This window comes from Nothoprocta perdicaria, unplaced genomic scaffold (genome assembly GCF_003342845.1).
Source record: "Nothoprocta perdicaria isolate Ctin4 unplaced genomic scaffold, notPer1 scaffold_123, whole genome shotgun sequence".
NCBI classification, from domain to species: domain Eukaryota; kingdom Metazoa; phylum Chordata; class Aves; order Tinamiformes; family Tinamidae; genus Nothoprocta; species Nothoprocta perdicaria.
In genome coordinates, this window is record NW_020454350.1 from 1,699,291 (window position 1) to 1,714,658 (window position 15,368).

At 38.7% G+C, this 15,368-nt stretch overlaps 1 protein-coding gene across 4 annotated transcripts in view; it reads left to right on the plus strand.

Annotated features, from left to right (window-relative positions):
- NKAIN2 (sodium/potassium transporting ATPase interacting 2) overlaps positions 1-15,368 on the plus strand; it is a 280,639-nt gene that overhangs the window by 202,107 nt on the left and 63,164 nt on the right. For all 4 annotated transcript variants that reach the window (XM_026054594.1, XM_026054592.1, XM_026054593.1 and 1 more), the window contains one exon: positions 769-969. In XM_026054594.1, the coding sequence (XP_025910379.1) occupies positions 802-969 (168 nt within the window). In that variant the 5' untranslated portion in view covers positions 769-801. The remainder of the gene's footprint in view (positions 1-768; positions 970-15,368) is intronic.

Sequence of the window (15,368 nt, forward strand, 5' to 3'; positions counted from 1 at the left end):
TTTATGAACTATTTATAAGCACAGTCTTAATGGAAAGCATGGCTGACTTGTTACTCCCTTGCACTAGCTTGAAAGAACCAGCTGTGTGGGATTTAAAGGTTGCTTGTCTCTTTGCCCTTTATTTAACAAGCTGAACAGTCTTTAGACAAGACAAGACTCAGTAGCTGCTTCCTTAGAAAAAATATGAAGGTAGAAGGTTGAGATGGGCATTACTAAGAATTCAGAAGAGGAGGCTCTAAATTCAAGCAGTAAGGCTAAACTCTTTTGCTGCACCTCTTCCAGTATTTCAGTAGAGCTATCACAGTTTTACTTCCCGTATTCCATTCTTTACAAAATACCCACACATACTGAAGTTTACAAATGGATTCTTGTCTAATTTGGTTAATCAGACCACCCAAATAGGAGTTATTCTTCTAGGAACTGATCAGAGGAAGGTTGGGGGGAAAATATGCAAATCCATCAGGTTTTAGGATTTCCAGCGGAACATGGGAAATGTAACAGGAATGACAGATATGGTCCAGGCTACTGTAATGTCTGGGAGCAGATCCTGGATTGCAGGATTGTTTTCTATATACTTAAAAAAAAAAATCTGCCTGTCAAGGTGCAGCTACATGAGCTTGCAACAGGCAAGTTCCATTAATCTTCACGTGACAGTACAGCATTTTTGCTGCTCCTTGCTTCTGTCTACCTGCTGAGAAACCTCTAGCTGAGGCAACTAGTAACAGGGTACCATCCCATCATGTTAATTCTTCATTTGTTCTTTTGCAGGAAACAGATCTCATTCTGACTTTTAATATCTCAATGCATCGTTCTTGGTGGATGGAGAATGGGCCAGGCTGCACCGTGACCTCAGTAACCCCAGCCCCAGACTGGGCACCAGAGGATCATCGTTATATCACTGTCTCGGGGTGTTTTCTTGAATACCAGTACATAGAAGTGGCTCACAGCTCTCTTCAGATCTTCCTTGCAGTAAGTACTTATAAACAGGCTCATTCCCAGCACATTTTTTTTCTAGATTTCTTCTTGCAGCACTTTATTTCCAGAAGAGTGGAATATTGTGGCATTGATTTAGAAACCCTGAAACTAGGTCTTACAAGCCCTGCAGTGAAACTCTCTTGTCTTGCAGCTACTGCAAACAACCTGTATCTGAAAAGCTCAGATATATATATTTAATGCTGTAAATTTTGTTGCCATTACCTACTCTCTCTTCCTGGTCTCTGCTTTAACCATTGATCTTCTCAAAATATACTTAAAACAAGTTGCATTCAAATTACACTAGAATATATCAGTTATGAGAAAATAAACAGCTAAGGCTATTGCTATTGCCATGAAAGCCAAAAATAATATGAAAAAGACATTTTTTCATAGTAAAAACAGATGTATTGATCATTTTATATCTCATATCTAAGTAGTCAAAGCCTGATGTTTTCTTAAATCAGCAAAACTGACCATTATTCAATATACCCTTCAGGAGAATTGGAAAGGTTCTTCTCAAAAGAAAAAAAAATGTTATTTGCATGAAGGCAAAAGCAGAAATCTTGATCTTTTTATGAGGGCAAGAATCCAGTGCTACACTGAGGAAAATTTATGAGCGGTAAAAAACAGCTTGTAATGGTTGGGGAATTTAATAGGTCTTAAACAATATTTACCTGCACTAATCATTTTTCTTTCTGATGACTCTGGCTCAGGCGAAAGGTTGATATAAACACAGACTTAATTACACTGAATGGCAAGCTGCTTTTTTTATATAGGGCCTAGTGATGCATACACTTTTATGCCCAGGTGCGGATGTACAGATACCTGATTGCAAATAAAACCATGTCTATATATAAATTTGGTTCAGTGCCTGGGTATATGATTGCCACTATATACATTTTTGTGCAGAAGATTCCAGATTCCAGAGCGTTGTTCAGAGAAGGACAGTACTAGCAAGAGAGGAAATTTAGTTTGCCAGATGCAGGAGTTAATGTAAGGCAGCTGGATAGCCCATAACAGAGAAGAACATGGCCCTCAGCTACCCCAGAGGTGAGCAAGTTCATCTATCTATTCCCCAGTCTTACTGTAAATGGCCAAGTATCAGGTGAGGTCAGGAAAATACATCTCTGTCAATACATCTCTGTGACAGCTCCACATATAAGCAGTTAGTAGCTGATTCACCTGAAAGCGCCGCTACCTCCCTTCATTGGAGTCGAGCTGGACCTCCTCTGGGCTCTCCAGGAGGCCAAGCTGCAGCAGAAAGAAATGGCTCTGATCAAGTTGTTAGCGAGGCAGACACTGGACAGTTCAATAAGATAAAAACAGTCCCTGCTCCAGACAGTTCACAACTGCAGTTTTTGCAAGCTACAACTGATGGAAAAGAGACAAAGTGCAAAGAAACCAGATTGACTAAATAAATACTATCAAAATAACTTTGTAACTTTATTTGCAACCAATTTTTATGACTCAGGCTTACCTTGAAATGAGGTATCCAAGCTTATTTTCTGTCTTATTTTTTGTGTGTAATGAATGATGAACAGGAAACTCAAGGACATGGTTCAACACAAGCACCATGCAACAAGGATTTTTGTGTATCTGTGCCTAAACAGAGCTATGCTGCTGGATAAGGCCATTCTTTGCAAGCTAGGGGAAAGGCTCAGAACAAAAATACATCAGTAATCTGGTAGCTGTAGCCAACTAAAGATTTTTTACATTTCCATTCATGTTACTGTTAATGTGATTATCATAGGTGAAGAGCWATGTGTTAAAAATATAGGACAGTTTTCCAAATCTGGTATTTAATGCTTGCATATACATCATTTTCACTTTTCTGAATGGAGTTCTAATAGAAGTGCTAGTAAAAAGTAACAATTGTGATAAATGTGGTGAGAAACAGAGGAATTACCTGGTACTGCTCCGTGACATATAGCGCAAAGTTGGAAGAGTAGCTATTGCTTAGTTTTCAGAAAACTAGCTTTCAGCAAGCCCAAGTCTTGGATCAGATTTATCTCCAGTTAGTAAAAATAAGTTAATCTTTCCCTTCAATTTTCTTTTAGAGACACTTCAGTGGATCATGCATTTTAACTGTAAAACTATAAATTGCTACCTACAAATTGGTTACATGCTTTCCATTTGTATTTCTGTATGCTCATGGCAATGATCAAGCTAATGTTGATCTTGGCTTTTTGATAGACTGTTAGTGCATTTTTAAGGATGTTTCCTACGGCCTACCGATAAAGGAAATTCCGCTTCACTGAGGTCCACTTATACCAGTCTTTGAAAATGTTATGTTGAGTTTATTTTGTACAGCTTGTTAGCAAGCTCACAAGGAATCCAGCTACAGAAAGTTAGACTCTGTATAGATGTGACAGTTGCTATGAAATAGTTAGTTGAAAGAATATGAAAGGTAACATAAAAGCTATAAAAGCTCCATCATTGTATACTTTCTAAAAAGAAAAGCTGCAGATGGGTTGTTGCATATTTCAAGGACTGCAGAAAGGTACTTTACAGAGCGGGTATAGATACACTGATAAAATGAGGATTATCCTGATTTGGTTATTTAGCAGCTATGTATACAAAACACTGCTGGAATAACCAGTGATAATGGGGCTACAGTTGCTTCCTTGTCCATGACAGAGCACCCATTTCTTTGACTGGCACAGATGAGAGGCCACAGCAATGATAGATCCCATCAGTATATCAACCCAGGCATAAGAGATGTGTAATATTACCATTTATGCACTTTTATACTTGTCTTGTAGCCATTTCCATTTCAGCACATCCTTACTTCTTGCTCAGCTGTTAACTGATTTYGTTTCCTGTTTATGGATCTCTATTTTGAAAAAACTGTCAATTTTTCAATCAGTTCCTGTGATAGTTTCATAGGAGCTTTTCATTCTTGGCATACTTTTCTGAAATGATATTGTACCAAAATCTTAGTGTCACATGCTATGCTTGTCTTTTTTAATTTTGTGCTGCATATCGATACCTCCTATTTGCTTCTTTTCAGACTGAGCTGAGACTCATTGCTATCATTTTATCTCTGTGTTTCCTATAACCTCCTTCCACCAAGTTAAAAAGAAAGAGGGGAAGTTCAAAGYGAGGGAAGGGAAAGCATGAGGGAGGAGAATCTGTTTCATTCTTAAGTGCAGCTTTGCAGCCTGCAGTGCTGCAAAATAAACAAACATATTTTTAGGGCACCACCTGCAGCATGCAGCTGTATTAAACCGAGCAGAACTGCTAAGGTCGTGATTTGTTCTGTTTTGCGTGAAACCCTGAGGAAAAGCCCTGAGAAAAGATGTGGAGAAGACATTTCTAGAGATGACTCCCTTCTTTCCTCCCCCTCCGTTTCCCAACTCTCAGTGAACACATCACTGAATCTGAGAAGGTGAAATCTTAGCTTTGCCAACTTGTCAAAAAATGTTTGTTTGTTTTTTTATCTTTAATGCTGTGTTGATACGTGAGGAAAAATGTATAGCTTCAGCCACAGCAGCCACAGCTAATTCACTTTTTTTTTTTTTTTTTTTTTTTTTTTTGCACAAAGCTAATCCTCCCTGCAGTCTGTGCTCTCGTACTGGGCAAATTCTCCACTTTGCTCATTCTCTCCTAGGCAAGCCCCATTTATGCAGCTATGACATCTGAACACCTGGACCATCCATGTTTTGTGGGTAAACCAAATTTCTGACTGTTTCTGATGCCTACATATTGCCAGAATTAACTGTTCTGGTGATGAAGTGACTCAGACACTCATATGCTCCATATATTATGGTGTCCTTATGTGCTTAATGGTTATTGATTCTTGCTACTTACATCAGAAAAGCTATTTCATTTTGCGAACTCCTGGGTTATCAAGGATGAATATCCTTAAATTACTGATCTCTGGAGATGATTGTTCCAGGTAAAGAATGAGGTCACTTGTAGTAATGGACATGTGATTTGCTACCGGTTTGTGAAATCTGAGTTGCATTCTGCATACCTTCCACAGAGAGGATGTGAAATGAAAGTTCCCCAAAACGATAGGAGAAAGAGCTGCGATTTCAGCCTGGTGAAGACAGTGCTCAAGGTGCAAGGGTTACAAYGAGGAGTGTACACTCCTAACCTTGACATAAGCAACAGAGATCATGGACAGTGTAGGGACCCCAGTGAGCCCACATGGTCAGAAAATGGTCACTAGCTCACAGTTTCACAGGCATCTGCACCCACTTAATGCCCAACTCTAGCTATGGGTCCTATAGAAAATTTTCTTCATATGTGCATTTACCGAACTCTTGTTGTAGAGCAGCAAATGGAAAGTTGTTGCAGTTAAGAGCCTGAAATTTGTTTTGGATCACTGACTTCACCTTCCAGATATACCACTGTGACCTTAAGAAAAGCATTTCACCTCTCTATGCTTCTTGAGTGAAATAGTGAGAAAAGAAAGAATTCCACATTTTTAAATTAAGTGAATTTTAAATTAAGAGACTGTGCCATATGCATAGACAGGGACCTCTTGGAAAAAACACTAAATGTGGATGACACCTACTGCRATAAGACCTTTGTGTGGTACAAGCAAGTTATAATAATAGTAATTGCATTTCTTACAGAAATGGAGCTCAGATTCTCTACATCTTCCTTCTGCCTGTGCTTTTCTCTTTGATTATGCATGACCTGCCCCCACTCCCACAAGGCTTTTCTTGCAAAAGTCGACAAATTAAAATCCATTTGTAGATCAAAACTCTGAAAATATGCAAATAAAAGATCAGCTATGGAGCTAATGTGACAGAATTACATATCTATTTGCCAACGTAGGATTTAGAGTATTTATTATGCTTGTCTTTTACTTCTCACTTACACACTCACGACTCTATTGATTTTAGTGGAACTAAGTGCCTGAGTTATGGGAATAAGACTAATGTGAAGGCATCACCTTAGCCAATTTAGTTTTTAGTTATATAGCCCTCGAAAAGATGAACTGTGTAACATTATTCCAGTAAAACGAGTGGGAAAAGACATTTCTTATGTTCTATATCTACGTTATTGATGGTAACTTACATACCAAATAAATAAAACCTTAAGTAAACTATTACATATAAGTATTGACCATTTTAAAAGTGATCTTGTCCACTGACTTTTTATATGCTGTATATTAGTCTTAATTCCTTTTTGTTCCTTCCTGTATTGGTACTTGAATATATGCATCATACAATCATTAAAATTATTATTTCATGCTTTAAATAATTGTAATAGGTAATTATCCATCCACACTAGTTACAGTAAATGTATACTACTTTGGATTCTGCATAGTCTGCATCATGCATAATACCTTTCAAGATGTGATACTCTCAGGCTGATTTAAAACATCACAAAACATAACTGTATTATTAACATGTGCTAATAAAACGAGATAGTTAGGAAGCTAGTTTCCAAATCTCTTTTTAGCTGCAGACTTAAAGTGTAACCTTTGCGAGGCTGCTGAACTCTTGTGCCACTTTCTGTCTGTACTATGCAAATAATATTTTTCACGTATCTCAGAAGTGTTGCAAGGATAATTCCATTAAATGTTGCTAGGTAATCAAACAGTACAGCAAGGTAGTCCATGTATATATTTAGACACTTAGGACAGAAGACTAGTTGTAATGCTCCCAGATTCTCTCCAAGATTAGTAATATTTAGAATAAGGTAGTCTAGAAATCCTTAATGYTAACATACTACAGATGACATTAAATATTCTTATGCCCTTGTGGAGAGATGGGAATACAAAGAGAGGGAATTCATCACTTGCCATCTAGTTAGCACTTCTTTTTTAGTTTGCTTTGTGGCTTTTGCTACTTGAGAGTGGAAGTATGGATAAACTCCTAATTAGTCTCTGAAATTCATATTAGAAACAAATCAGAAAAAAATAGTTTACACTGACTACTATCTGCAGTTCTTTCAGTGCAAAATGACAAAGAAGTGAGAGTGCTGAGTAGTGGGAGCAAGACGTAAATTCATAGAAATCTTCCTAACTTGACATCTTCTTGTGCTTTGGACCTTGGTGCTGTATATGTTTGACTCAAATATGCTGCTAATAATACGTCACCTAAAAGCTGCCAACTGTGCTGGGTGTCAGTTCCTTTCCCAAAACATCAGTTCCTGTCCCAAAGAACTTATGTTCTACATCCAAAACCATCAAGACAACCAGAAAAATGGAGAAAGAAAACAGAGAGGGGATACTAACTTGCAGCTTCAGTATATTTTCTATTYGACTCTTGTCAGCTTTTTATAGGCATGATAGAAAAGTCCTGAAATGGGTTGTGAACTAGTATAATGAGTTAACTTTGTGCTATCAGTGGGAAAATTMTCCTATAAGGCAGGAAAAGAGGAAAGTGAAATTTTGAAACTGAATTCAGATGGATGGTCTCTTAGGAAGTTTCACTGCTTGACTTAAGCTTTGAGCCCTGTTAATAAAACAGCATATCTCATTCTAATGCCTAAAATATGTATAGATGGATATTCTAAAAAAAAAGCAAATGAGAACAAACATCAGATCTGCTTCCTGCTAAAGCAAAAAGACAAAGCTTTTGGAAAAATTCTGATCAACTATAGTCATAACCAGCATTAGATTCTTATTTTTCAGGTTTCACTTTTGCTGATTGCATGTGGCATATAGATCATCTATTTACAATAATAACTAAGCTTGATGCCATTTTCCTTTCTAGCCAACATAGAGGCTCATCAGGCCTGCACATAAGTAGGTCTTGTGCATAAAAGCCCTTGGAATTTCCTGTGTTAATATTGTTTTCCCACTTCCTTTTTAATAGCAGCCTCCATCTCTTAGACACACACACACATACGCCCATGCTCCTACCTTGCATACTGGCTGCCCCTGTTGTATTGTCTAGTGGTGAGAATATTTGTATGTGAAAAAAAAGAGACGAGAGCTCATGTAATCAACTTACAACTCTTTGAACCTAATGGAGGAAAATAACATTATTTAATTAAGGTGGAGTTCCTTTCTAGGGCAACGCAGTGATTGAAAGAAAATTGATTCTAAATGACATAGATTGGTACTTTAGACAGGCTAGTTCTTCACAACAGGACTGGGCAGAATGAGCACAATGGGAAGAGGGTATGAATCATTGTAAAGTGCTAATTTAATAACACTGTCATGCCATGTTAGAAGAGGAGCAACATCAGGTTCAGGCTTCTTTGACATTGCCTCAGAGCAGTGTATTGCTGTTTYTCTGTTTGACAATAATGTTAAGGCATATGTCATTAGTGTTTTGAAGGATTACTGTAAGGAAAGATTTCTTTATGCCTACACATGTTATCTGTTGTTGCTTCTATCAAATTCTACCTGCTTTTCTTCACCAATCCTTGCAGAAAACTGAATTGCACACATCAAAGCATAAACTGTTTTTTAATGAGCAGGGAGCTTTGTAAGTAGAATTGCACTCATTCATTTACCTAAAAGCTTCCCTTCTTAATGAACTGGGCTCATATAAAGCTAAGTTATATGGTAATTGTGTGAAAACAAGTTTGCTCCAACTCAGTGGAGAGAATTCAGCTTTAAATAGAGTACCTGATCAGTGTGTACAGAATTTTTTCTGAGAAATTTATTTCCTTGACTAAATGAGAAGCAACAGCACCAGCATGAGCTAAGACTGGAAGCAGCAGCTCAGCTTCTCACATAGCCTCTTCTTGCACTAGCCAAGGTGTGATTTCTTTGGGGATCAGAATTGTGATAACCAAGAACTCAACATCAGACTCATTACTTTGAGGCCRGAGGGAAGTTTCCAAACAATTTGGCTCGACTATCTCATATGTATTCCTTCACATAGAGGACTCTGAATCTGTTGTCAGAGTGACCAGTTTGTCTGACCCTAAAGGGATGGTACAGCAGTGAGATTATGGTTCCCTGGGTTCAGTGCCTCATGGCTGTCCTGGGGCTATGTGATGCTGGAGATGCTGCACTTGTGTGTGCTGCTGGCTTGCTGGCTTCCTTCCTCCCACAGCTGAGGGGGGAAATAATAAATTATTCCTTGGTTACTGAAATAGCACAGTCCTGCCTCTGTTTGCATGACACTGTCCTATCATAGGAACCGCTTGTGTACTCCTTCTGGCTAACTGCAGCTCAAAGCCATAGATTGGTGTCCTTTTACCTAGGATTTGATAAGCACCTACAAGATTTTCAAATTTTGAAGAGATTCAGGATAAAGAATCTTGGATTCAGGATAAAGAATCTTATTTTCTTTCTTTGGATAATCTCTACAAGTGAATTTGCATGGTGGAGAAACCAAATACTCTAATTGTAGCTGCTTTAGACACACATATATAGGAATACTAGAAAGAAGAGCAACAAAAAAAAAAAATCAATAAGCTTCTGGTAATCACAAGTATTCAATTATACTGCACAGTTAAATAGAAAGGAATTCCTCTTTGTGCTGAAAAGTCATAATCAGGTGTTTAGTTCACCAGCCTCTTCCTTGAGATGATGTGGCTGTTATAATAAACACTGGAATGATGCTGCTGCTTAAAATATAGAAATATGCACAGTACAGGTATGTCTTAGTATCACTGGTATCAGTAGTCTTGATGACATTAAGTACTGCCTTGTGCTTCTGCGAGCAAATATGACAGACAAATAATGACAAGCATCATTTTGCCATTTTGCTCCACACACCATGAGAATCAACAGAACTGAAAGCAGGGCACCTCAGTTCAGGAGTTAAAGCACCCTTTCTAAATATGAGAGGGACTGATAAACTATGCTGCCAACTGCAACATGTGAATAAGATATTTTTCTAAAAATGTAGAAAAGGCCACCTGGTTCCTAGAGGAATTTGTGGTGAAATTTCTATAGCACATTTTATGTTTCACTTTTGTGTGCTGTCAGCACAGCTTTCTATGCGAAAGATTAACTGAGCTCATGAAAGTATAGCATTATCAATAAAAATGTAGAATTATATATTGCCTAGCTTTAGTCACAGTAATTGTACTCACAAGCCTTCAGTTGAAAAAATCTGGTCTGTTAAATTCACCAAATAAAAAACTGTAAGCTGCACAACTTACATGCGTTGTAATTGAATCTATATAGAAGGTACTGGTAAATGTAAGGTAAATTCCTAAAACTCTATTAAAAATAAAAAAGTTAGTTGCTTTTGATGGAGCCAACTACTCCTNAAAAAAAAAAAAAAAACAGAAAAAGCAACATCAAAAAAGCTATACTTACAGAAAACGGAAATAGAAGCCTAAGCATTTAAATTTCCTTTATTTTTATGAGTATGTGAATAGGAATCATAACATTGTGTTATGAATTCTGTAATATTTTCCTGTATTTTACAGCATGGACAAGACTTTTGCCTTCCAGACCAAAGTATCTAAGTTTTTATGGTAACTATGTACCTTAGGACCCTTGGAATAAATATCTGAGGCAGGCCAAGAAACTGAGTCATTAAAATGCTCATATTATTTTTGCTCTTTGAGGTTCCTCGTGCAATCTAAGTAGCAGATCCAGCTGGGAAGGTTCTGAAGAAATAGRATTCTCATGGAAACAGCATCAACACTGAAATCTTTTATCTTAATGTCAATGCACATCTTTTAAAGTGCAGAGAAGATATAATCAAAAYAGTACCTTGTTTCCTGCTAGCTTTGCTGACTGCTTTCCTGGATTCTGGACTCCACAGTCTACCTGTACTTGCCCACAAGACAAGTGCAAGAACAGACACACTCTTTAACACTCACGCAGACCCATTACCACTGTGCCAGATGATGTCTGGATGTGGTTGTGTGGTTCGTACACACAATGGTACTAGGGACCATTCCTGACAGAAAGTTTGGATACAGTCACCTTGTTCCTGGGGATAAAAAGAGCTTAGTTGACACATATAAGCTGTGTCATACCGGTTAGCCTTTAGGCCAAGAGATAGTCTCTGGATTATTTCATTTGCCAGTATATCTCTTTACACTGCCACACATCTACAATGCCATGACAATCACACGCTGAGAATCTGGGATTACTAAAGCTGTAGCAATACCCAGTCTCTAGCTTTCAAGATGTGGCCACACAGCATGGACTGCAGGAGAGTAACATGAGCTGTAATCTAGTAACCTGGAGGGGAAAAAAAATCCATTATTTATAGGATAAAAAAAACATTTTCTAATGCTTACATAGCATGCAAAACAACATCTCAGCCTTCTCCAATGTGGCAATTCTAATGAGAGAGTCTGAGATGAGTTTTTGTCATGAATTTGCTGGAGCTTCAAGATGAAGCCAAGATTTCAGGTGACAGGTGATATTCATTAGTGACAAGTATCATTGTTCCATCCAAATGAAGGAAAAGATTCTCCCTTAAAAGCAGAGGTGGAATGTTCTTTGCATGTTTTCTGAGTGGACACCAACAAATTCTCCACATTTCTTTAACAGATGATATTTTCATCACTAGCTGGGCAGTCAACAGCGTATTTATGCTCTGCTATTGTTTTGGGGGATCTTTCAAGATGTACTTCTTAGGAGCACCACCCAAGTGAACTTCAGACCTGTTTAGATACCAGTTTTTCAGTACTCACTTGCTTGAAAGTGATTTGTATAAAGCAACTTATGCTTCCAAAACCAATTGAACGAAGTTTTTTAATAGAAGATAAAATTCTTTTAACTCTACTCTTGAGCTCTGATAATTTTATTTCCACTCTATTTTGAACATAGAAGAGGAAATAGTTAGCTTCTAATATATATAGATTAGTGAAATGTATATAGATTAGCAATGTAGAGGTGAGACTTTTCCTCTGCTTTTTTCTTTTCTGTTATTTATTTATTTATTTTTGATGTCCAGGCTTTCCTTGAATCTGAAATTATCACTTGTGTGCAGTGTCATAACCAGAGGCAAAAAGGCATTTCAAAATTCAAAGGGGCATTTGGCTGCTGGTATATGTGGGAAGTAAGTATTGACATGACAGAATATATTTATCTTTAAATGTAGAGAGTGATCAAGTAGTAACATCTGGAATCYACCCCAGAGGTTCAAGTCAATAAAATATTAATAGCTGCTATTTCCAGGAAGGGCAGCAGAACACTAGCACAACAGAGGAATCTCCAACACTCTKTGTGTCTATTGTTCTATCTGACTGATTAACCATTTTACCTTCCCTATAGAATCATAGAATATTTAAGGTTGGAAGGGACTTTTAGAGATCATTTAGTCCAACCCTCCTGCTCACGCAGGGTCACCCAGAGCGCAGCACAGGGCGGCATCCAAGCGGGTTGTGAATATCTCCAGAGAAGGAGACTCCACAACCTCTCTGGGCAGCCTGTTCCAGGGCACTGTCACCTTCACTGTTAAGAATTTTTACCTTAAGTTCCTGTGGAACTTTTGGTGCCTCAGCTTGTGGCCGTTTCCTCTAGTCCTATCACTGGCCACCACTGAAAAGAGGTCACCCCCTCCTCCTCACTGCCTCCCTTGAGGTATTTATAGACACTGATTAAGTCCCCCCTCAGCCTCCTCTTCTCCAGGCTGCACAGGCCCAGCTCCCTCAGCCTTTGCTCATAGGGCAGATGTTCCAGGCCTCTGATCATCCCCATAGCCCTGTGCTGGACTCTCTTCAGCAGCTCCACATCCCTCTTGTCCTGGGGAGCCCAGAACTGGACACAGTGCTCCAGATGTGGCCTCACCAGGGCTATGTATAGGGGGATGATCACCTTCCTTGACTTTCTGGAGACGCTCTTCTTAATGCACCTCAGGATCCCGGTGGCCTTCTTGGCCACCAGGGCACACTGCTGCCTCATGGTCATCTTGTCATCCACCATGACACCSAGGTCCCTCTCTGCAGGGCTGCTCTCCAGCAGGTCCACCCCTAATCTGTACTGGTGTCCGGGGTTATTCCTCYCCAAGTGCAGGACCCTGCACTTGCCCTTGTTGAACTTCATGAGGTTTCTCACTGCCCAGTYSTCCAGTCTGTCCAGGTCCCTCTGGCTGGTGGCGCAGCCCTCAGGGGTATCAGCTACTCCWCCCAGTTTGGTATCATCATCAACCTTGCTGAGGGAGCACTCCATCCCTTCATCCCRGTCATTGATGAATAAATTGAACAGGACTAGACTGAGGACTGACTCCTGGGGACACATACTCTTCTCCTAAAGATCAAGGACAATAAAACTAAGCCTGAGATACAGTTCCCTGACTCCAATTTAGATTCAAGCACCTCCATTTTCTAGGTAGGCTTGCTCAGTTTAGAAGTGGCACATGGGTGACAAAGATACAAGGGGTCAGACCCTTTGGGCCTCTCTCTGCATATGAGCTCTCACCACTGTTGGCAGAGGTGCTTCCAGAATACATATTGCTGCTTCATAACAGAAACCATGATAGAAATTGAGCTGTCAGTCTCTTCTTAAGCACTCCCCATTTTATCAAGAGATCTATGCTTTGTTAGTATGTGTGTTCAACATGTACAGTCCCGATGAGCACAGAAAGCATGTGCTACAGAAGGACTGTCAAATCTTGTTTCAGACAGTCCTTTTCTTCCCATTCCTCACATTCAGTGAGTTAGTATTAATAGTCACTTATGCATAAGAAGAAATAATGMGGTTTAATGAATCTCCAAAGATCAGCTGCTTCATAAAAGCAAATGCCACACTTTTATCAGTTAAAGGCCTCCAAGTCTAACACCAGCAGCAGGGGGAATTTTCATTTTAAAGCAAATTGCACCCAGTTTCAGTAAATTATCATAGAATGATTACTCGACTTTTATCCAGTCAATGTTATGCTTCCCAAGTGAATTTGGTTTATTGTCAGTATATCTGCTTCAAAACATGTCTTCCCTAGAAAGCATTCCTTCATTCAGCTTCTGCTGCTGGAAGCAGGCAACAGCTTGAAGCTAGCAGCTGCTCTTGAACAAAGCAGGTAGAGATGCAGAAAGGCTGCTGAATCCATAACAATAAGCACATCATGACATAATTACAGTAAATCTCCAGAGTAGTCTGTACACACTGAATGCCATATGTTTTGGGTAGAGAAAGTGTGCATTAGTGAGGTCGTAGTAAAATATAAGCATTTCCATAGCAGTCCTGTTAGCATGAAAATTGATTTTTCTATCCAGAAAATTAGCACTGACAGGACAGAACATAGTATTTGAATGGTCAGCTGGTTAGACTGGGTGATATAATTAATATCCTGAAGGGCATTAGCAGGTGATAGAAGGGTTTGGGGGATTTTCCAGTTGTAACTGTGCATAATCTAATAGCTAGTGCATCCATTTAACCTCCCTTTGATACGGTCTTCTTGCACCACTGTGTGTAATAGCTGTTCTGTTTTCTAAATGTCTTCATTTGACTTTGAAGAGGTGAATAGGATTTACTGCTTCTGCAGCCTGCCTATACAAAACAGATTGTCAATATGGACAATACTTCGTGGTCTGTCAGGGAATAATAGACTGCTCTCTCCATCCTTGCTTTTAGGAAGTGATTTAGTTTCCTGAAGATTTAGATACAAACAGAAGAGAGGGGGCTATTTTTCTGTGCAAGTCGTGTGTGAGCTGGCACTGCTAAATAGCCACTTGGCATTTGCTGTATCAGCTGGTGGTGCCTGCCTTATTTTCASATGACAGCCTCCTGACTCTCCTTTAGAAATGTCTGCAGAAATGTTGCTGTGTCTGGATACCAACTGTATGAAACAGATAACCCAGATGCACTTCAAAGATTGCATTGGACTCTTGCAAACATTTTCTGTTGCTAACTGCATGAATTGATTTAGTCTTCAAAAGCATTAATCTCCTAAATCATTGTTTTGTGCTCTGTCTGAACCGGCATTTTAACTTTCTGTGGCTTTGTGCTTTGTAAAGACATTTCTAAAATCATTGTGTGTCACAAGAAAAGGATTTTTTTTTCACTGTCTGTTAGCTCTTTCTTGCCATGGTTATTGCTTCCTGCTGCAATGATCAAAATTATAACAATGCAGCAAATTTTACAGGAACATAAACTGCATGAACTAAACATATTCTCATTTTCTAAAATACCAGATCYGTTCCAGATGCCATTTACACATTTACCACTTTATGATTTGTGAAGTTCTGACTGCCTGAAAGAGTCTCATGTCATTAAATATCATGGTAGTAGTTCTGTGTAAAACATAGGTAAGCGATATATTGCTTTTTCAGTCTTTTTCAGATCTTCTTGGAAGTAGTACTGTTACCACAATGTTCRTAGTGATTATATGAGCCTAAGGATTACCTGAAAGAGACTTCACTTAATTGAACCATTTTTAAATATCAAGGATGAACAAATTCTGTGTTCTGAAGTGTTTCTTTTGAGTAACTGTTCAGTTTCCTTAAGATGTGTGATTCATTTTAATTAAAAAAAAACCTAGAATGAGAATGACACGAGTCAYGTTCTTGTGCCTTTTCTGTGTAATTGTCCATAATATAAAAAAAGTTAACAGATTTTTTTA